The following is a 25,979-nucleotide window of genomic DNA, read 5'->3' on the forward strand; positions in this document are numbered from 1 at the left end:
GATTGCAATCTTGGTATACACTCACCCACAATGTCAGGTGTGAGGATACATCACACACACCCCTCCACTGCTACATCTGTTTTTAAATGGACACACTGCAGGCAGAGCAGGGTCATGCAAAACTTACTTCAATGTGATGAGGATAAAAGTATATGGAAAACTTGAATAGTCCAGTTAACCTTGAAATTCTGTTTATGTGCATAGCAGGAAGTAACTGTAAGCTTATGGTAAAACAGAAGTGTACTTAGCATTGTGTTTGACTTCATCTGTTTTATTAACCTCTGGTGCCACTTTAAAACAGCTTTTTTATTACTTAATCTAGATCCTGTTTGTTTTTTTCTGGCAAATGAGGAAGAATCATTGTTAGGAATCAGCCTGTGCTGTAGAGCAAGGTCTAATATCCTGGTAGCCCTTCCTGGAGTTCAACTCAGCATGAGTTCAACTCACAACAATATCTTTGTGAAAGATAAAGGCTTGAATGAAAGACTTTATTGAAATTATAGTTCATGAAACACTTATTCATCTTTGCAAGTGTGCATGTTAGGACCTCTGTGTGTGTGTGTGCCTAAAGGTTTCCTGCAGAGTTGCTTCTTCCAAATATGCTCAGTGTCTTACATAGGATTGCATATGCTTATCCAGCTAACATACTCCATGTGCCTGCCATCTGTTCTTTCAAGATATTCATCGTCAGCATTTACAACATGCTCAATCCCCAGCATTTTCAGGATGGGCTGTAAAAAACAAGTGTAAGCAATACTGAGCTAAATGGACTAGTGTTCTGACTTTAAAAGATGCTTTTTGAAATGGACATAGTATAATTGCTTCGTGGTGACTATAGTACAGTATATCAAAAGGCTGTGTGATAAATGGGCATTTGCCTCTTCAGCATTGTGGAATGATCAATTGTTTTAAAATATTATTTATTTAGAAGAGTTTTAGATTGCTTTTCACCAAAGGACCCATTAGCTTGGGACAACATATAGGTTTGTGTGCAGGTGTCAGAAGGTCAGCAATGATGTTAACATCCTTGTCTCTAGAGGAGAATATTGCCAAAGTTAGGTTGCTGTCACATAGAAAAACCCGTCCGGCATTCCAGCATGATGAGTGACAGTTGCCAACAGCACTGCAAGTCCCCCCCCCCCACCGTCCTGCCTTTGGTTGTTTTCAGGGTCCAGGCTGGCTGATGCGGAGAGAAACACTCCATCAGATATCTAAGTCCCAAGTCGTTCAGGGCTTTAGACGCTAACATCTTGAACTGAACTCCAGTAACATATAGGCTGCTCCTGAGTATCTTAGTATACTATTTCAGATCTTTTATCTTTTCCAGTATCGTTTAGCAATGCTCCTTTGATGCTATTCCTCTGCTCTGCACCATTCTAGGGCATGCCTTCTCCGAGGGAGAGTTATGCAGTGTAGCTGGAGTGTATGCCCTGTGTACTGAAAAATAAATCCCATTGAATTCAACAGGACTGAATTTCCAGTAACACCCATTTCCTTTTCTTTCCCCTTTGAAAATGGATGTGAAAGCTGAGTCAGGCTCTGGCTTGGAATGAAAAATTGTGTTGAATGTGCACAGCAAAGGTTTTAATACTATCTCAATGTTTGAAGCAGATACTCCATGACAAACACATTTTCAGAAAATGCCAACCTGTTGAATTAATCCGTAGGTATCATTTTGCTTAGCTAAAACCTATGTCTCATCTATGTCTCATCAGTACACACCTGTAAGACAGTAAGAAGAAATATGCCCATTTATTGTGTCTTAATATTGGGTACTCGTAAATACTCGATTATTATGCCAAATATACTGTAATGTGGCGTCTGAGTATGTGCTAGTAAATGTAACATGTAGCTTGGTTCTCAGATTCAAAACTGCTTGGAAAAACTGACCTAATTGTGGCAAGCTTCTTATTGAATGATATTGCCAAATACAGGTCATTTTTATAAGGGTTCCCACACAATACGGTAGCTTACAGTATTTTTCATTCAGCTGAAGCTGAGTTGATTTGGATGTCAAAGCAACAGCTCTACCTTGTGACAAAAAAGGGGACTGCTTCTTTTGTCCCTAGCCAAAAGGTTTCAAATTCAGGTTGAACAATTAAAGTGGATTTGTAGAAAGGACTTTTGAGGTAAGGAAATTGATGGGGAAGTGCACTGTTTGGCAGAATGGTGTACCGTATAACCTTCCTGCAAACAAACTGGGATAAATGCTCAATAAACAGGACGCCAAGAGTAGATGTGTAAATCTTATGGCTACATTCTGCGCACCTCCCCCCCCCTCACCCTGCTTCCTGTCTATAAAATCTAGTTTGATGAAGAGTTCTGCTGAACTTTTACTTTTGCTCTGTATTTTGTGATGAGTCCCTATGGTTTGTATGGGCAGCATATGTAAATTCATTTCTCTCAAAATACTAGAATGTAGGGTCATTCAGTAAAATTGATTGGCAGTAAGTATCCACATACAATACAAAAGTAACTTACTGCAAGTGCTTCTGTAAGATAGTAATAGCTTAGGATGGATGAGTTAATGACTATCGGCTATGTGTAGCTAAAATGGAACTGTGATTGGAGACTTATCAGCAGAGCTTGGAGCTTGGCAGGAATTGAAATGGGAGAGATTGAATTTGCGGGGGGGGGGTGTTGTGTGAATGTGTACAGTGCTATAAACAAAACATTTCAATAATAATCACAGCCATGAAGTTATTTATGTACATAGCAAGCAGGTGTGTTGGCCTAAATTAAGATCCAGGTTCAAACCCACTACTTAGCCAGTAAAGCCAGCTGGGGTGCCTTATGGCAGTGAGAGGCAGATTAAGAAGAATACTTGAGCTGGTTTCCACTGTGTGTGTGTGTGTGGAACATAGGGCCACCTACCACCAGCTGCTCTTTGAGAAGGATTCGGAGAAAGAGAATTACAGGCAAAGCCAATTCCACCCTGCTCCAGCTGCCTACCCATTTAACCACCAGGTGCCCTTGGGGAAGGAGCCTGGTGATGTCTTAATATGTCAATATTGCTTTTTCCCATTTTTAAAACAGTGGAAGGATTTGGATCCCCAAAGGTGGGAGATCAATAACTGTAAACATTGAATAAACACCAGTTATTATTCTTTCTCTCCCACTCCCTGCCTTGCAGGGTCGATGTGAGATGGAAATAGCGGCAAGAAATCAGTATCCATGACTTTCTCTCCCTGACCAACCTCCAGGGCCAGATTTAGGTTTGATGAGGCCCTAAGCTACTGAAGGTAATGGGGCCCTTTATATGTCCAGCTGTCCTTTGTCAACAACAAATTGTCACTGTTTTTTTGTGTTGAATATATGCTCTATGGTAATTTATGGACCTAAAGCCATTTGCACATAACAAAATATGTATTTTATCAAAGTAATTTTTGAACTGAAATACAGTTAAGAAGAATGTAGGCACCCTATATACAGAAATGAGCAAACCAGTGATATTTTAGGGAGCAGGCTAGCAGGCGGGGCCCATTACTTACATCACAGGAGCCTACACAACACAAAACACTGTTGCTGTACAATATGTAGGTTTCATTTCATTTGTATTTTATCTTATATTTTGGAAATGTACATCCAGGGTTTTTTTCTTTACAATTTTTTTTTGGGGGGGGGGCAAAGAGAGTGGGGCCCTAAGCTATAGCTTGTTTAGCTTATACGCAAATCCGGCACTGCCAACCTCTCAGGGTTGTTGTGCGGGGTGGCAAAACTGGGTGGTTTCACAGCCTCGTGAAAAGAGCGGGACGAAAAAGCTACAGGTAATAATAATAGCGGGAGGCCACCCCGTTGACACGCCGCTACCCAACCCGCCCAGACTGATCTGAATCGCCTCCGCCCAGCGGGACCGGGAAGCCCAAGCAGGAGGCGGGGCGTAGCGCGGGGCTGATGAAATCCGCCTCCGTGTTACACGAGGCCGGCGCAGGCAGCGGGCGGCTTCCGCTTGCCTCCTTCCCGTTTAAGTCCTAAGCGGGCAGCACGAGGTTCAGCGGCGGAGCTGGCCGGTGGTTGCAGTCTCTTCTGGCCTGCTGCGGAGGTGTCATTTCATTTCCCGGTGCAGGATCACCGACAGGTAACGAGCGGGGCTATACTTTCTTGATGTCCGGCTTGTATCTGGTATCCCACCCCACGCCCCCCCCGGCACACTTTCTGCAAAAAGAGCTCAGGTGCCTCAAACAGGTGCGTGGCAGGGCGAGATCCAGCATTCAGACGGAGTGTGTGGTAGCTATTATTGAGGGGGGGAGGGAGGAGAAGGAGGCAGGTTCTATGATTAGGGGTCGTCAGAAAACTCGTTTGTGGGGCGTGTCATAATGCCGTTATACCGATCTGAGCACGTTTGCAATTATTTGTGCGGTCTGTGGTCTCTTCTGCTCCCTTGCGGAGTTGGCAAGGTTCAGAAAAGGACAACCAAGCAACTTGACAGAAAAGGTTGCAACATTTGGGACTATTTAGTTAGCTGCATCTGTTGAATGTCTGGTTGTCATGCAGTTCTTACAGGTACTTGGGTATGTTGCCAGGCAGGCAAAAAGAAAAAGGAGTGCCCCCCCCATTATGTTAGACATTCTCTTCTGATAGCTACCCTTGAGTTATAACTAACGTGGTCCTCCATATGTTGTTGGAGGACAGCTGCAATCATCCCTGGGTGGCCGAGGCTGATGGGAGTTGTAGTCAAACAACACCAGGAAGAGCCCTTTCTCAACTTCTATGAGTAATATGTGCTGAACTGCAAAATGACTACAGTAGAATCTTTTCTCAGTAGTTTGGGGAAAGAGTATAAAGAATAAGAGTGTAGAAGTCTGTCCTAGGGATGTTCTCTTACCTTTTTTTGTCTTCAAAAATTAAGATGTATTCCAAATCTTGTCATTCACTGCCGACCAAGTCCTTAGCATAATTATTATTATTTATTTAAGATGATGTGTGATATTCCATTTAACAGTGCAATCCTATAAACATAGTGTGGGTGGTATTCAACTAAGCTTTATTCAGAGTTGAAAGCAATGGACCTAAGTTAGTCACGTTCATTAATTTCAGTGGGCCGGCTCTGAGTAAAACTTACAAACTGCTCCAGTAGTCAGTCCCATTGACTTCAGTGGAACATACTCCCAGACTGGAGTTACAAAGTGATATACCTAGTGCTAGTCATACTTTGCGTGGGTCTATTCTGAGTATGGTTAAATGCTGGCTATCACCCTTCATTGTCTGAAGAGTAAAACTTTGGACAGTGTGAATAGTTGTGTAATACTTTCAGACCCTCCAAGTGTTTCCTATTGGCCTAGCTGGAAAGTGTCCATGAATCTTGCTTTCCTGGATGAAGGACAAAGAAGGGTGTGTGTGTAGAAATTTTACAAAGGTTAAGTGTACATTTATTGTTCTGCCCCTCTTGCCTCTGGTGCTTCCCAGGTGCACAAAGCACCTGGAAGCTTGTCCAGAAGGCAGGGCAGCCATTGGGCAGAACATTGTGCCACCCACCTTGCTCTGGAGATCATTGGCTGCAACCGAACTCAGGAACTTTGCTACTTTTCCCCAACAGCCTTGAGCAGATACCACCATGTGTGGCATTTGGGCCCTTTTTGGAAGTGATGAATGCCTCTCCGCTCAATGTCTTTGTGCTATGAAAATAGCCCACAGAGGTCCAGATGCATTTCGGTTTGAGAACGTCAATGGATTCACCAACTGCTGTTTCGGCTTCCACCGTCTTGCGATTGTTGACCAGCTCTATGGAATGCAACCCATACGGGTGAAGAAATTCCCTTACTTGTGGCTGTGTTACAATGGAGAAATCTATAACTTCAAAAAGGTAAACGACAACAACCATCTCAACACTGGTTATAAGCTATGCTTGCTTCAATGATCTCTTTAGAGCTAGCTTTGCATGTTCAAAACATTTCTTTGTTGTTATAATGAGTTTTTGTAAGCTGCTTTGGAAGGACCACCCAAAATGCAGCATGTAAATAAAAATTGTTTACAAACAAACCCCCCCCCCTCTGTTTGGGAATTTGGGGTGGCCATTTTAAGTAACTGTAAAGCGTTAGTGCAAAGCACAAGTAGATAAATAGGTACCGCTCCAAGCGGGAAGGTAAACGGCGTTTCCGTGCGCTGCTCTGGTTTGCCAGAAGCGGCTTTGTCAATAATGAGCGCCACAACCCCAGAGTCGGTCATGACTGGACCTAATGGTCAGGGGTCCCTTTACCTTTACCTTTAAAGTGTTAGTACAGAAGCATCATTCATGTGATGCAGCAGTTAGGGTGTTGCACTTGGACCTGGGAGACCAGAGTTTAAATCCCCACTTAGTCATGAAGCTCAGTAGTTACCTTGGGCCAGTTATTGTCTTTCAGTAACTGGGTTATTATGAGGGCAAAATGGAATGGTAGGGGGCAGAAGAACCATATTTGCTGTTTTGAGGTTCTTGGAAGCAAGGTGGCATACAAATATAATATTAAATAAAAATATAAGTTTGTGCAACAAAATATTTTTGCTTTGGCTGCTCCATGTTTAAAATGCTCAGTAAAAATATTTGATAGGATTCCTCCTTTTTAAGCCTCAAAAGTACACTTCTCTGAGCATATTCAAAGCATTTTGTCGTGAAAGGTGTAGGATGAGGGGAAAGAACTTTATCCCAAGCTTAATTCATGAGATTGGGTATCCTGAGACAGCAGCCCCTACTTTACTTTTTGAATCATTCAGATGGTGAAATTGCATGCTGAAGAGACAACTGTACATCTTTCCGGCACTTACTGACAAAACTAATCTACGGCATTTGAACGTTAATGTATAATTATTGCCTTTTTAGGATGTAAAGATGCCTTCCTTTCATGTGTGCCTGACAATATGAATTGGTTTCATTCTTAAAAATACTCATTTCTTTCTCTTTTGTAGCTGCAAAAGAAGTTTGAATTTGATTACCAGACCTTGGTTGATGGAGAAGTAATCCTTCATCTTTACAACAAGGGAGGAATAGAGCAAACAGCCTCCCTGCTAGATGGTGTGTTTGCATTCATTTTGCTTGACACAGCAAATAGAAAAGTGTTTCTGGGAAGAGATACATACGGGGTCAGACCGTTGTTCAAGGTCCTAACAGATGATGGATTCCTGGGTGTCTGCTCCGAGGCCAAAGGTAACCTCAAACTCTGAATCTCTTTTGAAATTGCCTTCATGTGGTACAGATATTTCTTGATCCCGCCACAATAGACCTAATTGTTTAATCCCTTCTCTTTCTGAAAGATGTTGCTTCATCTCACTTTTATGAAAGTATGTTTGCCCTGAATGAAGTAGAGAGTGTCTACTTGGCACCTTGCTGTAACCAAATTTGTGACAGCTTTCAGCAGAAGGCAAACCCATCCCAGAAAATCAGTGTGTTTTTTAAAGTACTTGCAGTAATTATTTGGTGCCTTGTTTTGGTGCGCACCTTAGCTTTCTCTGTTTGTTTGTTTGTTTGTTTGTTGGTTGTTTTATCCCACGATAGAAATATATAGGATGTGATCAAGTTTAAGATGGGTGTAATGGCTTCCAGACCAGTTTTCGCTCTCTGTCTCCCTCTGCCCCAATTCCTCAAATTCTTTATGGTGTGTATGCATTTTCACACTAAGCAGTATCAATAATGGAAGATCCATCTCTCTGTCCAGCACCACACCTACATGGTTCACTTATTGACTCAGGGATACGTCTAGACAGAGATAAGGAGTTACTCAGAAGCCTCCTCTTGCCTGTACTAGCCTAGCACACAGAGTATCCATGCACACACACTGCAGAGGATGGAGTTTTGCTATAATCTGCGGCAGGTGTGGGGAACCTTTGGCCCTCCAGATGTTGCTGAACTACAACTTTCATCATCCCTGGCCTTTGGCCACATTTGCTGAGGCAGATGGGAGCTGTAGTTCAGCAACATCTGGAAGGCCAAAACTTTCCCTACCCTGGTTCTATAGAGATCTCTCTGTGCTTGAGCGTTATACCTGTAGCAAACTGAATTGAGCTTCTACTACTAATAAAAGGAAAATATATATGTTCATTTTATGGCATCAAAGAGTGTACAGTTTATTGTGAACAAGCAAGATTTGTTAGTATGCAGTTTGTTAAAACAATAAGAGATAGTTTGCTCGGGCAGTTGTCAAGCTGGCCCAGCAATTGTCTGCTTAAACTGAAGGGGCAGTAGAGGCAGGAGGAATTCATTGAGGAGGGAGGCTGCATGGCAGGGCCAATTTAGAGAGGGGAGCTAGAATGTTTAGAGAGGGGAGTCATTTTGGACTCACAGCTGTCCATGGAGGCGCAGGTTAATTCTGTGTCCAGGGCAGCTATCTACCAGCTCCATCTGGTATGCAGGCTGAGACCCTACCTGCCTGCAGATTGTCTCGACAGAGTGGTGCATGCTCTAGTTATCTCCTGCTTGGACTACTGCAATGCGCTCTATGTGGGGCTACCTTTGAAGGTGACTCGGAAACTGCAATTAATCCAGAATGCGGCAGCTAGACTGGTGACTGGGGGTGGCCGCTGAGACCATATAACACTGGTCCTGAGAGATCTGCATTGGCTTCCAGTACGTTTCCAAACACAATTCAAAGTGTTGGTGTTGATAATTAAAGCCCTAAACAGCCTTAGTCCTGTTTACCTGAAGGAGCGTCTCCACCCCCATTGCTCAGCCTGGACACTGAGGTCCAGCTCTGAGGGTCTTCTGGCAGCTCCCTCACTGTGAGAAGCAAAGTTACAGGGAACCAGGCAGAGGGCCTTCTTGGTAGTGGCACCCGCCCTGTGGAACGCCCTCCCAGCAGAGGAAATAAGCAACTTTTTTACTTTTAGAAGGCATCTGAAGGCAGCCCTGTTTAGGGAAGTTTTTTAATGTTTAATGCTGTATTGTGTTTTTAATATTCGGTTGGGCGCCTCCCAGAGTGGCTGGGGAAATAATAAATTATTATTATTATTATTTATTATGTGTTGCATTTCCTTGCTGAGAAGCAGCAGGGGTATCTGCATCAGAGCTGAAGGGAGAAAGAGAAAATCTGAAGCACAAGTGTGAGCTATTCTAAAGCAGGAAACACAGAGAGCAGCTCTTCTTCAGCAGGCTGTGCCTGTTGAGGAGGTTGTCCTCAAAACCAGGGCAATGGAAGGAGAGGGGGGGGTGTTACTGGGGACTCTTGGGGATCACCCCCTGTTTCATATGGATAACAAGGTGCCTCTTGTTGCCAGCAAGCAACCAGAGGAAACGCAATGAGTGGAGGCTGGGCCATTGTAAATACCCCTGAGCCCTGCATTGCACGGAACTATTGTTGTGACAAAGGGAGCTGTGTGCCTCTTGTGGAGCTCCAGTTGATCAGAGTATGAAAACAAAGACAAAAGGGAAGCCATGCCGACTTGAATTGGCACCATCTAGGCGAGGGCTGAACCACAAATATTTGGGGAAGTAACTTCTTCTGGTTCAGGTCACATGAAGAAAGTGGAGGCATATACATCCAACAGAAAAGTAAAATTAATAAAGAAAGAAGAGAAAAAATAGGTAAAATAGAAGAGGCGATAAAAGGAAAAGAAAAGGAATTGGCTAAAAATCCTAAAGATAACAAAATAGTATTACAAATTAAGATATTACAGAATGAATTGTCGATGTTGGTAGGGAATGAAATTGAGAGAAAAATAAAGTGGGCAAAGCAAAAGACATTCGAAATGGGAGGGAAAGTAGGAAAATTGCTAGCGTGGAAGTTAAGAAAGGAACAAAATAAGAGGACAATTACGGCAGTGAAAGAAGGGGAAAGGTATTGGACAAGGATAGAGGATATACACAATTGTTTCAATAATTATTATAGAAAATTATATAAGAAAGAAGAAATAAACAAAATGAAATTAGAGCAATATTTCAAAAGAAGGAATATGGAGCAAATAAAAGAAGAAGAAAGAATAATGTTAAATAAACCAATAACAGATCAGGAGATAATGGAAGCAATTGGGAAATTAAAACAAGGAAAATCCCCGGGGACAGATGGGCTGTCGACACAACATTATAAGATATTCAAAAATGAATTAAAAGAAATATATAAAAAATTAGTGAATGAAATTTTGGAAAAAGGGACCTTTCCCAAATCTTGGCAGCAAGCGTTTATTACATTAATCCCAAAGGGAGAAGAGAAAGATGAAAGCGTAGGAAATTTTAGGCCGATTTCATTATTAAATTTAGAGTACAAAATATTCGCATCTATTTTGGCAGAACGCCTTAAAAAAATATTAAGCAGATTGATTGGTAAAGAACAACAAGGGTTTCTGCCAAAAAGAAGAATGGCAAATAATATGAGGGTTATATTAAATGCGATAGAATACCTAGATTGGCACCCAAGCCAAAAAGTGGCGTTCATTTTTCTGGACGCCGAAAAGGCTTTTGACAACCTAGCTTGGGTGTTTATGGAAAGGGTACTGGAGAAAATCGGCATCGAGGGAAATTTTTTAAACGGGATTAGAACAATCTATAATGAACAATCGGCGAAATTAATAATCAACGGGGAGATATTGGAAGATGTAAAAATTAGTAAAGGGACCCGACAAGGATGCCCTCTATCGCCTCTACTTTTTGTATTGGCGATAGTGTCTCATTAAAGATATAAAAGAAGACGATAATATAAAGGGGCTAACAGTCAAAAATAGTATATTTAAAATCAGAGCGTTCGCTGATGACATTGTAATTATATTGGAAAACCCGACAAATTCAATCCCGCTCTTGGAGGAAAAATTGGAAAAATATGGAGAAATTGCAGGACTAAAAATTAATAAAGGAAAGACAAAAATAATTACCAAAAATATGAAAGGAAAAGAATTAGAGGATGCAAAAAAGATATTTAAATGGGAGACAGTAGAAAAAGTAAAATATTTAGGAATAAATTTAACATCCAATAATGTAAATTTGTATGAAGAAAACTATGGGAAGGTCTGGAGACAAGTTAAAAAAGATTTAGAAAAATGGGGGAATCTAAATTTATCAATGTCAGGAAGAATAGCCTCCATACAAATGGCAATTTTACCTAAATTTCTCTTCCTTTTTCAAATGTTGCCTATAATCGGGAAAAATGAAATTTTTGAACAATGGAGAAAGGAACTAAGTAAATTCATTTGGGGAAATAAAAAACCGAGGATCCAATATCGGCTGTTAACAGATGCTAAAAAAAGAGGAGGTTGGGGAGTGCCAGATCTCAAAATCTATTATGCAGCAGCAAATCTGTGTTGGATAAAGGAATGGATCGTACAGGAGGATAAAGACATATTGGAGCTAGAAGGTTTTAGGAATGTGTTGAGCTGGCACACCTACCTGGTGAAGGAGAGAGAGAGAAGCTATAAAGAGTTTACCGATCACATTATAAAAAGGTCATTATTAAGAGTATGGGAGGAGAATAAGAAAATCTTAGAGCCTAAAACACCCTGGTGGGCCTCTCCATTCGAGATGACAGCCATAAATAGAGGGAAAAAAGAGGGGAATTGGAAAACATATCAAGAAATAGTTAGGAGGGAAGAGGGGGAATATATATTGAAATCATATGAAGAGGTAAAAAAGGAATGTGCAAGCTGGCTCCATTACAACCAGGTCCAGAGTCTTTACCAATGCCATTAAAAATTGGGATTTCAAGAGGGGAAATCAAAATTACAGGAATTATTAATTGAAAGTGGGGATAAACAAATTACTAAATTATACAAATTCTTGTTAGAATGGAATTTAAAGGATGAGGTAGTCAAAAATGTAATGGTGAAATGGGCACAAGATATTGGCAGAATTATATATTGTACACAATGGGAAGGACTCTGGAATGGAAGTATGAGATTCACAGTTTGCACGGCAATAAAGGAGAATATGCAAAAAATGTTCTACAGATGGCACCTAACTCCGGAAAAATTACATAAAATATATAAGACAGGATCCAACAAATGTTGGAAATGTAAAGAAAAGATAGGTACATTCATGCATTGCTGGTGGCATTGCAGAAAAATACAAGAATTTTGGAATAGGATTTATGAGAAATTAAAAAATATTTTAAAATTAACATTTGAAAAAAAACCGGAACTATTTTTGTTAAGCATGCTACCAGAAAATATCCCTAAAGAGAAGAGAAATGTAATACTGTATGCGGGAGCTGCAGCAAGAATAGTGATAGCGCAAAAATGGAAAGGGGAGGAGGTGCCTTCGATTCAGGATTGGTTAATTAAAGTGATAGAATATATGAATTTGGACAAAATGACAGCGGCCATAAGAAATGTAGCAAAACAGAGAGTACAAAAGGAATGGAAACCAGTGGAGGATCACCTGAAGAAAGAGGGTTTGAACTGTGAATTAGTAGTTTGTCTAAGTTAATTTAAGGATTGCTTAAAGAGAAGATAGAGGAAGCAATGGGAGAAGAATTACCCACAAAGGGTGGGAAAACAAGAAAGAGGAAAACAGGGAAAATTAAAAATGGTGAGGAACAGTATATTAACAATCGGAAGTTCTTTTATTCTTTTATTCTTATTTTTTGAGTAGATGCATATATACATGTATGCATTTCCTTTTTACCTTTTTCTTTTCTTTTTTCTTTTCTCCTCCCCCCTTCTTCTTTTTCTTCTTTTTTTTTTCCTTTTTCGTCCTTTTTCCTTATCTTAGGGTGGTGGTGTACAATTTTGTACATATTATTCGTAACTATATTTGTGTTCGTTTTCTTTGCATTGATTTGGTTGATCTTGTAGTTTGTATGTATGTAACTTTTTTAAAAGAATAAAAATAAAGCTTTTTAAAACTTAAAAAAAAAAGAAGAAGAAGAAAGTGGAGGTATGTTTTTTTAAAAAATAGAACATGAGACAGAGGTATCTAGTATACTGAGGGACTGGTGCATTTCAGCTAGGGTTGCCAGACTCAATAGAGGACAGGACTTCTATGCCTTTAATTGCCCTGCTCTCTTTTGAGCCTGGAAACCTTAAAGAGAAACCAGAAGACCCTTTGTTTAATTTCCAAGCAAAGGGTCTGCTGGTTTCTCTTTAAGGTTTCCAGACTCAAAAGAGAGCAGGGCAATTAAAGGCACAGAAGTCCTGTCCTCTATTGAGTCTGGCAACCCTAATTTCAGCTTGTGTGTCACTGGGTTTTGTTTCTCTGCAAAGATGGTGAGTTCAGAAGGTACCGTGTACAAAGGTGCAGTGAGGGGCTTTAACTCCTAAGCTGGGGGTGGGTGGGGAAGATGCTGTTGGACCCCATCAGCCCCCAGCCAGCATGGCCAGTGTTCAGAATGATGGGAGTTGGAACCTAGCAACACTGAAGAGGGCCACAAGCCTTGACTAATGAGTGCTGATTCACTTCCTGGCAGTGATAGTGCCTCAGGCATGGGCTTTCCCCAGCAGGGCTCTCAGCAGGTCGGATGTGTGCAGGGTTTGTTTAGATTCGAGGTCAGGCAAGAGAGAAAGACGTTTGCATTTACTAGAGTCACCGTGCTGATATGTATACTCGTCTCCTTTATTGATAGACAAACAAAAACGACAAATTTGTGTGCCCTCCTTTCGCTTTGCACGTTTTCCTGTCGTAAGTTGACATTTTAGTGGCAAGGCGCCAGAGTCATCCTTAGAACGACAGTGCCGCTGAGTTACTTGATAAGTTTTGAAACTGCAGCTACTTTCCTTTTCTATACAGCTGTTCAGAATACAGTCATACCTTGGTTTAAGTACGCTTCGGTTTGAGTACTTACAGTTTAAGTACTCCGCGGACCTGTCTGGAACGGATTAATCCACTTTCCATTACTTTCAATGGGAAAGCTCGCTTCAGGTTAAGTACGCTTCAGGTTAAGTACAGACTTCCGGAACCAATTGTGTACTTAAATCGAGGTACCACTGTAGATATAAGTAATCTGCATCTGGCCATGTCGAAAGAGTAGAAAGGGGTATATGTGTAATAAACCCTGGTGCCCTCCAGATGTTTTAGATTACAATTCCCATAATCACACACACTCTCATGTTATGTTATATTAGATAGATATAGATTAGATATAGATATAGATATAGATTAGATATAGATAGGGGTGTGGGTGTGTTGCCGTTTGGTTTTGTAAGTGGCTCCTCTATTTGCAAAGGTTGAAGGCTACTGTCTCCCCTATATATCTTTTTCCTAACCTTGTGCTAGCCCAGGATTAGATTTGCTATGTTTCTTATAGTGCTGTAGTTAGATGTTACTGTTCTGAAAATTTCTGATGCTTTGACAGTGCATATTTTATGTTACATGGGCAAAAGCTAACACCTCTTCTGCCTTCTCTCCCCCTGTGCCCCACAATGCCTTGTTTTACATATTTAGGTCTTATCAACTTGAAGCACAGCATGTCCCTTGATCCCAGAGTGGACCCTTTCCCTCCAGGACACTATGAAGTGTTGGATTTAAAGCCAAATGGCAAAGTTGCATCAGTGGAAGTGGTGAAGTTTCACAGCCCTAAAGATGAACCTCTGCATGCTGCCTACAGCGCCGTACAAAATCTCCCCTCAGGTAACAGCAAATCTAAAATTGTCTTCTTCCTCCCTTAGTAAAGGTGTAAATTTACTGTTCTTGGGACATGATGTCTTGAGGCTTCGTACATTGCTGTTGGGGAATATACCGGATTATCAAACCTTGATTAAATTATGTGTTTCTGATGGACAACTTTATGTTCTGTCTAAACGGTCTGATTTCAAAAAGCCAATGTGTGGGTAGAGTTCTGGGTTCAAATGCTTGGAAGCTTCTGCTTTCAACAAGCCATAGTTCCTGTGACGTGCAAACCCAGGGAACTGTGGCTTGGAAACACATCACCCTCCAAATGTTGTTGGACTACAAGTCTTGTAATCCTTGACCATTGGCCACGTCTGAGGCTGATTGGAGTTGGAGCCCAGCAACTTAATGAGTGCCACATCACTGGTATGGAGAGCCTGCATGGTGTCATGGATAAGGTCTTGGTCCAGGATCAGGGAGCCCAGAGTTCTAATCCCTGCTCAGCCATGAAAGCTCGCCTTGGGCCAATGACTGACTGTCTTTCATCTTAACCTACCTTGTAAGAAAATTAAAAACAGAGGGTGAGGAATACTTACATGTCACCACAAGCTTCTTGGATAAAAGGTGGAGTATTAATAAATTAATCTCTCTCCCCCCCCCCCGATAGGTTTTGATGTTGAAACAGTTAAAAGCAACATTCGGCTTTTGTTTGAAAATGCTGTCAGAAAACGTTTGATGGCTCACAGAAGAATTGGTTGTCTCTTGTCAGGTAAAAAAATAGTGCATTTCATAATTACCATTGCCTTTCACTAATACAGCCACAACCTGTTTGTAGTGTGTGTGGTCCTCTTACTGTAGGTGTATGGTCCGCCCCCCCCCCATGAAATTCTACTCAGTATTGATCCAGAGGAGAACTGCAACGTATAGTTAGCAGAGTAAAAACTTAAACACGATGCAGAATTCCCAAAAAATAGACCAGAGGCAATTGTTTTTCATCCAGCAGAGCTTTACTGCTACTGAGGGCAAATGAGCAATAATGGTCACAAATCCAATACATTCAGGATTGGCACTGTACATAAGAAATCCAGTTGCAGCAGACTTAAACTTACAATAGCTTATAATACGACTAAACCTTAACACTACGCATACTATGTACAGTGGTACCTCTGTTTAAGTACATAATTGGTTCCGGAAGTCTGTACTTAACCTGAAGTGTACTTAACCTGAAGCGAACTTTCCCATTGAAAGTAATGGAAAGTGGATTAATCCATTCCAGACGGGTCCGCGGAGTACTCAACCTGAAGTATGAGTGTAATAACCTAAAGATCATGAACCTTCTGCTTGTTTCCTTCCCACAGAGAAGCTTCCAGAACCCTCTTGAATTAAGTAGAATAGGAAAGATCTCTACACATCAGATCAATACTTTCCGCACTGAGAAATGCAAACTGGCACACTTTGCTGCTGGTGTGGCCCACCTAAAATTCGCATGTCCATATTCTCTTCTCACAAGGGCATTTTGTATGTCAGCTACACGTTCCTGGTTAAGCATAACTGCTAATGGTGTTTTGACAGGCGGCCTGGATTCTAGCTTGGTTGCTTCAATGCTAATCAAATTGATGAAAGAAGGAAACACTCGCTACCCGTTACAAACCTTTGCAATTGGCATGGAAGATGCTCCTGACCTGCTGGCTGCCAGAAAGGTATAGTCCTGTTTTAGTTCAAAAGGCACATGCTCCACATTCACCTGTATGTTGTGATCACACTCTGTAGAGAACCAGCAACCTCATACCTGGCACCGATCAAAGAAACCAATAAATTAGTGCAGTTTTGAAACCTGTGGTTAAAACCAGCACAGTTTTGAAAGGTTCAGTCTGGCATTGTGATTCAAAATGGTGTGCGGTTGTACTCAAACACAGGTGAAAACATGCTCCTTTATCTCAGGATCCAAATTGAAATGTTGGTTACAATATGTTTGGAAGTGTGTCTAAACGCACGGCAAATAACAACTTTCCAAAATGTGTGGTAGTTGATACTGAGCACAGGATATGTCATCTTGAGAATCTAGACTTTTTAAATAAAATCTATTTATTAATTTTCCAATTAAACACAATTATATCACATCCATTATTTCAAATTATACAAATACATATCAATTAAACCGAATGTTATGCCAAATCATAAATTTTTTTTGAGTTCCCATGCTTCAAAATTTGGGGATTCCTGACCACTGTCCACACTGCCGTCTTTATTCTAATGTCCAAATCGTCACTCAAAGTCCGTAATAATCCCGATCTTTCCCAACAATCGCTCTAGATGTTTTCTTTCTTTCATTCAATTTTTTTCCACAGCTGCTGAGATAAGCATCAAACGAGATTTAACACATATTCATTCTCCTGTGTGAATCTTAATCAGTCCGGCCTCCCCATAAATCCGAATCTAGACTTTTTTAAACGGGCAAGTTTGTAGACCTTAAGGTGGCCCACTACACTGAAGGCATGATTCCTTGTTGATGTGAGCTCTGCTTCTGATCTATGGGTGATTCACTAACTGTGCTGCCCCAGATGATCTCAGTGATAGATCTGGGACATATGAGAGTAAGGCAGTTGTTAAGGTGTCCTGAGCCTAAGTTGTTCATGCCTTCGTACGGTTTGAGTCAGGAAAAGCAAAACAGAGAGCTTCTTCACACAATGCATAATTTAATCATAGAATCATAGAGTTGGAAGAGATCACAAGGGCCATCCAGTCCAACCGCCTGCCAAGCAGGAAACACCATCAAAGCATTCCTGGCAGATGGCTATCAAGCCTCTGCTTAAAGACCTCCAAAGAAGGAGACTCCACCACACTCCTTGGCAGCAAATTCCACTGTCGAACAGCTCTTGCTGTCAGGAAGTTCTTCCTAATGTTTAGGTGGAATCTTCTTTCTTGTAGCTTGAATCCATTGCTCCGTGTCCGCTTCTCTGGCGCAGCAGAAAACAACCTTTCACCCTCTTCTATATGACATCCTTTTATATATTTAAACATGGCTATCATATCACCCCTTAACCTTCTCTTCTCCAGGCTAAACATACCCAGCTCCCTAAGCCGTTCCTCATAAGGCATCGTTTCCAGGCCTTTGACCATTTTGGTTGCCGCCCTCTGGACACATTCAGATGGAACTCACTGCCACAAGATGCAGTGATGGTCTTTTTAAAAATGAGAATTAGACACATTTGTGGAGGCTAGCCAATTAAACATGAAACCTCCATCTTCAGAAGCAGTATACCACGGAATGACATTCGCAGGAAGGTGGCTTTAATGCCCTGCCTGTGAGCTTCTCAGAAATATATTGTTGGCCACCCTGGGATGCTGGACTACAAAGGCCTTTTGGTTGGATCCTGCAGGGCTTTTCTTTTTGCTCCAGCACTTTGCATAGCTCATTGCTCTACCCCAGAAGCAATTTAAATTGTACATAATTAAATAGGTTGGTTTGCAAAAGAAAAATAGTAGAATTCAGCTTTTCTTGACCTGATCTTGAGATTATTTAGGGGATGTAGTTTTTTTTTTAAAAAAGAAATAAATAGATTGGTGTACAGTCATACCTTGGAAGTCAAACGCCTTGCGTATCGAACGTTTTGGCTCCAGAATGCCACAAACCCAGAAGTGGGTGCTCCAGTTTGCGAACGTTCTTTGGAATCCGAACATCCAGCGTGGCTTCCATGGCTTCTGATTGGCTGCAGGAGCTTCCTGCAGCCAATCAGAGCTTCCTGCAGCCAATCAGAAGCCATGCCTTGGTTTCTGAACATTTTGGAGGTCTAACGGACTTCCGGAATGGATACCATTCAACTTCCGAGGTATGACTGTGCTGCCTTGCCTAACCATAAGCTTCCGCTTCATTCTAGGTGCAGCTTAACTTTGGCCTTGAAACCCAGTTGAGCCGCTTCGCAGTTCACTTAATATAAATCCTTATTAACAGGTAGCAGCTTACATTGGGAGTGAACATCATGAGGTCATTTTTAATTCTGAAGAAGGGATTCAAGTACTAGAAGACGTTATACTTTCCTTGGAAACCTACGACATTACAACTGTACGAGCTTCAGTGGGTAAGAGATATTCCCCCCTTCTTTTTCTTCCCCTGAGGGGAAGGTGCTGTCAAAGCATATCCCTCCTCCATCCTTACAGGCCCATTTTGACACATGATGTTGCTCCGCCAGAATGGGCCTTCCATTGCTGCTATAAAGTAAAGCTTATAAAGATACGAATGCCTGTCTTTGTCTCTGAAACGCCTTTGATTTTTCACTTCTTCAGACAATACCGCTTAAGCAGCATGTTAGGGGAAGCCTTAGCCCAGGGGTCCCCAAACTTACCCGGCTTTGGGCCGGATGCCCGTCATGCCAATTGTGTGGTGGGCCGGAGGGTGGGAGACCACGTCCATGCGCATGCGCAAACGCAATTTCTGGCACACTCCCGACCTGGAAAGGGCGGAAATAGCTTGTGCGCACGTGCAGAAGCCTCCTCCGACTCGGAAGTACACCGGAAATGACGCTTGCCCGTGTGCACAAGCTATTTCCATCACTTTTCCGGGTCGGAAGTCGGCAGCCGCGCCACACTGCGCTGGTAAGAGCGGGCGGCGGCAGCGGGGGTCCTCGGGGGCCGTATATGGCCCCCGGGCCGTAGTCTGGGGACCCCTGCCTTAGCCTGAGGATATAGTTTGGGAAAACAAACACAATTGTTTTTTGAAATGGTCTCTCCATGACTAGGCATGTATCTGGTCTCCAAATACATCCGGGAGAAAACGGACAGCGCCGTCATTTTCTCAGGAGAGGGCTCAGATGAGTTGACACAAGGATACATCTATTTCCATAAGGTAAATGCTTGTTGCGTTTCTCAAACAATGCTCATTCTTGCCTGCGGCTAAACACAGCACAGTAAGAGAGAACATTTTTGGAGAAATAAAATAATGTTTCCGGATGCTGGGCTTCTCCCCCCCCACCATCAACATAGAAATAAAACTGCAGGGTGCTATAACTGAGATTCCTGCATCGCAGGGGGTTGGACTAGATGACTCTTAGGGTCCCTTCCAACTCTACAATTCTATGATTCTAGGAGGGGAGAGTGCTCTTGTGTCCTGCTTGCCAGTTTGCCTGGTTGACCACTGAGAATAGGATGTTGGAAAAGATGGCTCCAGCAGGCTTGTCTAATATTATTAAGTTCGGGGGTCTATTTGCACTAGCAGAAAAACACTTCTGCTTCATGGCTGGCAGGGCAGCCCTTGTTAGCTAGTAGCCATACCTACTGTCGCATTGCACCCCATACTGTTCTAGAGCAGGCATCCCCAAACTTGGCCCTCCAGCTGTTTTGGGACTGCAATTCCCATCATCCCTGACCACTGGTCCTGTTAGCTAGGGATCATTGGAGTTGTAGGCCAAAACATCTGGAGGGCTGCAGTTTGGGGATGCCTGTTCTAGAGGGTCACTTTGTCATCTCCGAACAGCATTTTTTGGTGGTGCAGAGAGCTGCAGTGGCTTGGGAAGGAGGGGCTTAGAGCGGAAGCACTTCCTTGCTAGTGCAAAGCCATCATTGGAGACATCACCAAAATTTCCAGGTCAGCTGTTACTGAAGCAAGATGGAACCACAGGGAAGTGGCGGCCGTGTTCTTCCTTGAAATGGATGAATTAGTCCTTTGAGCACCAATGACGTTTTTCCTCTTTCCTGTGCTAGGAAGCATAGGAACATAGCAAGCTGCCTTATACCACATCAGTCCATTGGTCAAGCTCGGTATTCTCCATACCACTGTTTCCCAAACTTGGGTCTCCCGCAGTTTGGGGGCTACAATTCCCATTTTTATTTTTTTTGTTGAATTTATATACTGCCCTATACCTGGGGGTCTCAGGGAGGTTCACAGAATAAAACCAAGATATAAAACCACAAAATACATAATAAAAATAAAAACAACAACCCAGTAGCCTCCCCCCCCCCTTTTTAAAAAGGGCATAGGATGTAAATCAGATCAACCAAAGGCCGGGTTAAAAAGGAACGTTTTTGCCTGGCACCTGAAGGTGTATAATGAAGGTGCCTGGTGAACTTCCCTGGGGAGAGCATTCCACAGACGGGGAGCCACTGCAGAGAAGGCCCTGCTAGGGATGACGGGAGTTGTAGTCCAAAAACAGCTGGAGACCCAAGTTTGGGAAAACACAGGTGTACACGGACTGGCACCAGCTCTCTGCCAGGTTCTCTCCTAGCTCTGCCTGAAAATGCCAGGGATTGGATCTGGAGCCTTCTGCATACAAGGCAACTTCTGTGCTGCCGAAGTCACATCCATAGCATCCATTTAAAGCACGTAACTTTTCCCCAAAGAATTCTGGGGACTGTAGTCTGTTAAGGGTGCTGGGAATTGTAGCTCTGTGCAGGGTAAATTATAGTTTCCAGGATTCTTTGTGTTTTAAATGGATGCTGCAGCCCTGTGTCCTGTCCTCCATTTATGTTTGTACGTGTTAGCCCAAGTTACTTGCCCAGGAAGGTCATCTTTCTCCTGTGTCCTTGATGCAGGCACCCACCCCAGGAGAAGCTGCAGAGGAAAGCGAGAGGCTCCTCCGAGAACTCTACCTCTTTGACGTCCTCCGTGCGGACAGGACAACAGCTGCCCATGGGTAATTCTGCTTTGTAACACTATATTGCGGTGTCAATGGGGCAAAAGTAAAAATACATTGCCATTGCTTCTAAAGGTAGGCATCAAACTTGGGTACCTTAGTTTTTCAGTAATCTGCAACGGGTCTCCAGGAGGAACCCAAAAAAACTGACGATCCCTATTTAAAGTTAAATCGAAACCAGTTCTTTAACACTGATTTTCTATGGTGGTTTGGGGGGTTTTATGAGAAAGGGACGAGAGAACCTGTTGTCCAGTAGGTGGCGCTGTCTATAACATAGCACAGTGAGAAGCTTTTGAAATGTGTCGATGTCGTACAAGGAAAAATATTGCATTTAGAGCTCTGCAAGTGTCTGACTACAAACGGCTTTAGGATTTCTTAGTTATTACTGTAAGTCTCTGATATATTTTCATACAAAAACATCTACTTATAAGTTTAATAAGTAGCTATTGATGTTTTCTCTTTTTCAGTCTGGAAATGAGAGTTCCATTTTTGGACCACCAGTTTACTGCTTATTACCTGTCTTTGCCAGCAGAACTCAGAACACCAAAGGTAAATTATGCACATATAACCCAACTAGGAAATTTATACTGTAATCCCAGACAGGTTTACTGAGAGGTTAGTCCTATTAAATTCAGCCAGACTCCTTCCTAATTAAGCATGTTTAGAAGTTCAGGCTTAGGCTATGATCAACAGTGGGCTCATTGATGAAAGGTTGAGTCTCACATGGGAGATCTATTTAGAATTCCAGCGTATGATTGACTTTGGCATTTACCTCTCTAACTTCATTCTTAAAATGCTGTGTTGTGTCTGGCACTGTCTAACACAGGGGTCCCCAGACTACGGCCCGGGGGCCACATACGGCCCCCGAGGCTCTTTTATGCGTCCCCGGGGACCCCCGCCACCTGCTGCCGCTGCCCGCTCTTACTGGTGCAGCGCGGCTGCCGACTTCTGACCCGGAAAAGCGACGGAAATAGTTTGTGCGCACGCGCACGCGTCATTTCCAGTGTACTTCCTGGTCGGAGGAGGCTTCTGCACATGCGCACAAGCTATTTCCGGTGCTTTCCAGGTCGGGAGTGTGCCAGAAATAGCGTTTGCTATAAGTTTGGGGACCCCTGGTCTAACAGAGCTGCTTCTGAAACAATGGGTTGTGTTTCTAGTCTAAATCTTTTTTATTTTTTAATGCCAGTCTTTTGGTGGCTGATATTTGTGGTATCTCTTAACAGAATGGAATTGAAAAGCACCTTTTAAGAGAGGCCTTTGAAGATACCAACTTATTGCCTAAAGAAATACTCTGGAGACCAAAAGAAGCCTTCAGCGATGGCTTAACTTCTATCAAGAAATCATGGTTCTCAATCCTCCAAGACTATATTGATGCTCAGGTACACTGTTACATGTTTTATATTCTTCTACAAGTCTGAAACTTATAGAAGTTGCTTTTTTGTGTGTCTTTCAGGTGAGTTCACATATTTATACAGGTGACTCTTCATTTATGTGGGGGTTACATTATGCCCCCATGCATGCATAAGTGAAATCCGCATAAATGGGGAACAGCCTGCTGTGCCTCCAGCTCGTGAGGAGACCCTCTTTGGAGCCTGAAGGCGACATCCTCTTTTGGCTCCGGAGAGGGTCTTCTCCCAAGCCGGGTTAGTGGTTCTGGGGCCAGAAATTAGACCAGAGGCAATTGTAGTTCATCCAGCAGAGCTTTACTGCTACTGAAAGCAGTTGAACATAATGTTCACAAATCCAATACATTCAGGATTGGCAGAGTCCATAAGAAATCCAGTTGCGGCAGACTTAATTTAAACTTACAGTAAGGAAGTGGCACCCGCCCTGTGGAACGCCCTCCCATCAGATGTCAAAGAGATAGACAACTATCTGATGTTTAGAAAACATCTGAGGGAAGTTTAGGGAAGTTTTGAATGACTGATGTTTTAATATTTTTCTTTTAATTTTTACAAATGCTTTCTTTTGGAAATTCCACAGTCATAAAACAAATACCCGTATATTCCGGCGTATAAGACGACCCCCAACTTTTCCAGTTAAAATATAGAGTTTGGGATATACTTGCCGTATAAGAAATACGACCCAGCGTATAAGACGACCCCCGACTTTTGAGAAGATTTCCCTGGGTTAAAAAGTAGTCTTATACGCAGGAATATAATAGTTACAATAATACAAAAATAAACATCGCTATTACATTTCATTAATTCCATTCCATTTATAATTGACCCGCCTAACGACAAATAATTACAATAGCAACAAATAAAGGCTTGACATATCTTGCTTTGCATGTCATGCATCTATCTCATATATTGGTTTCACCTTTTAAGTTGCATTACTGAAATAAATGCACCTTTTGACGATATTCTAATTTTCCGAGTTTCACCTGTAGGCGAAAGCCTACTCCTTGATCTCGGGAATCCCTCATGCAAAATTGAGTTACAATACCTTCAGAGGTGTCCAAATGCATTTTAAAACAAGCAGATTTTCCAAAATATGTAACATCTGCCAGGAAGACATGGACTGATTTGGGCAGGTGGAGTCATAAACTTGGATAGCTAGTCAAAAACTGGGATTTATGTTTGCAGTTCTCACGGTTTCCATTTTCTTTCCCTTTTGTGCCCATAGGTTGATGATCTTCTGCTGGAGAAGGCGGCGGAGAAATTCCCCTTCAACCCCCCCAAAACAAAAGAAGGCTATTACTACCGCCAGATCTTCGAGAAGCATTTTCCAGGCCGCTCCGATTGGCTCCCTCACTACTGGATGCCGAAGTGGATCAAGGCCACAGATCCATCTGCTCGCACTTTGAAACATTACAAATCGGCTACGAAAGAATAGACGTTTCTAACCTGTTTTGAAGTTGCTCTGCGGGTGGTGGCTTCTGAGCCTATAATTGTCCTTAGCCTAAAAGAGAAAGCAAAAAACCCAAAGTTTTTTTTAAAATAAAAAATAAAGCAATGTGCAAATTGGGATAAAATGGGACTGTACTACTGATTTAATTGACGGCAAAAAACCCAAGAGTTTCTGTTTCTGCTTAAGCTGCATTTTACAGCTAATACACTCCAAAGTAATTATTAAAACCTGTGGGACCGCTCACCGACTCTGCTTTTCTTACTTCCTGGGAAGAGGCCCTTGTGGATTTATTCTGCCTCTGTGGAGGAAATAACTTGATGGTTATTGGGTATTAACGTACCTTGATTTGGAATTGGATGGGGCGGGGAGCGGGGATCACTTTCTTCTCTGGCCCATGCAGCAAAATATAATAAATAATAATATTAATTTATTATTTATACCCTGCCCATCTGGCTGGGTTTCCCCATGATAAAACATCAAACATTAAAAACTTCCCGAAACAGGGCAGCCTTCAGATGTCTTCTAAAAGTCAGATAGTTGTTTATTTCCTTGACATTTGATGGGAGGGTGTTTTACAGGGCTGGCGCCACCACCGAAAAGACCCTCTGCCTTGTTCCCTGTAGCTTTTGCAGTGAGGGACCTCCCAGAAGGCCCTCGGAGCTGAACTTCAGTGTCCGGGCTGAACGATGGGGGTGGAGACAACCCTTCAGGTATACTGGGCTGAGGCTGCTTAGGGGTGGACTCATCCTGATGGTGATTTTGGTGCTGGTTTTGTTTTCCTGGATCCAAGTATAGGGAGGGTAAGCAAGGAAGAGGGGTTTGTTTATATTCAGGTCTCATTCATGTGTGTCCCAAGCCATCAACATCTCTGTATGCTTGTTAAACCCTTGGAAAGATAGAATTATAGAATCATAGAGTTGGAAGAGACCACAAGGGCCATCCAGTCCAACCCCCTGCCAAGCAGGGAACACCATCAAAGCATTCTTGACATATGCCTGTCAAGCCTCTGCCTATAGACCTCCAAAGAAGGAGACTCCACCACACTCCTTGGTAGCAAATTCCACTGCCAAACAGCTCTTACTATCAGGAAGTTCTTCCTAATGTTTAGGTGGAATCTTCTTACTTGTAGTTTGAATCCATTGCTCCGTGTCTGCTTCTCTGGAGCAGCAGAAAACAACCTTTCTCCCTCCTCTATATGACATCCTTTTATATATTTGAACATGGCTATCATATCACTCCTTAACCTTCTCTTCTCCAGGCTAAACATACCCAGCTCCCTAAGCCGTTCCTCATAAGGCATCGTTTCCAGGCCTTTGACCATTTTCGTTGCCCTCCTCTGGACACGTTCCAGCTTGTTAGTATCCTTCTTGAACTGTGGTGCCCAGAACTGGACACAGTACTCCAGGTGAGGTCTGACCAGAGCGGAATACAGTGGTACTATTACTTCCCTTGATCTAGATGCTATACATGTAACATGATCCTCTGCATAAAAGCGTGGCTTCCAGCAGTGTCTTGTATGACTGCGATAGCATCCCCACCCCTACCTGCTATGATTTAAGGAATCATTGCAGCGGTTCCTGGTCAACCTTGTGGTTGCATTGCCTTCCATACCATTTCAACAACTGGCGTGAGTAGCACTCTTGATGTTGACACTTCTCACCAAGATGGGGATGGAGCTGGGTGGGGTGATGTGGAGAGAACTGGGCATTCATTGATGGTTGCCCTCCATCGGTAGGGACCAACGGCTGCCACCGTAGAGATGATGGGAGTTGGAGTCATAGGTGCCGGGTGCCCGAGCACCCACAAATTTCAGTGTCAAGGCCATGCATGTTTCAAAGGTAAAAAAAGGTAAAGGACCCCTGGACGGTTAAGTCCAGTCAAAGGTGACTATTGGGTTACGGTGCTCATCTTGTTTTCAGGCCAAAGGAGCTGGCATTTGTCCACAGACAGCTTTCCGGGTCATGTGGCCAGCATGACTAAACTGCTTCTGGTGCAACGGGAAACCAGAACTCATGGGAACACTATTTACCTTCCTGCCACAGTGGTACCTATTTACCTACTTGCAC

General features: G+C 42.6%; 1 protein-coding gene across 1 annotated transcript; it reads left to right on the forward strand.

The window, feature by feature from the left end:
- Positions 1 to 3,974: 3,974 nt before the first annotated feature.
- On the forward strand, positions 3,975 to 24,154 carry ASNS (asparagine synthetase (glutamine-hydrolyzing)). Its single transcript, XM_035129987.3, has 12 exons — positions 3,975 to 4,078; positions 5,537 to 5,803; positions 6,883 to 7,120; positions 14,270 to 14,455; positions 15,102 to 15,203; positions 16,007 to 16,134; positions 18,387 to 18,513; positions 19,171 to 19,277; positions 20,960 to 21,060; positions 21,528 to 21,609; positions 22,284 to 22,439; positions 23,689 to 24,154. Exons 2-12 carry the CDS (start codon positions 5,555 to 5,557, stop codon positions 23,896 to 23,898), a joined length of 1,686 nt encoding a protein of 561 aa, XP_034985878.1. The 5' UTR covers positions 3,975 to 4,078; positions 5,537 to 5,554; the 3' UTR covers positions 23,899 to 24,154.
- The last annotated feature ends 1,825 nt before the right edge of the window (positions 24,155 to 25,979 follow it).

The sequence above is a fragment of the Zootoca vivipara genome, chromosome 11, assembly GCF_965207765.1.
Source record: "Zootoca vivipara chromosome 11, rZooViv2.hap1.1, whole genome shotgun sequence".
NCBI classification, from domain to species: Eukaryota; Metazoa; Chordata; class Lepidosauria; order Squamata; family Lacertidae; genus Zootoca; species Zootoca vivipara.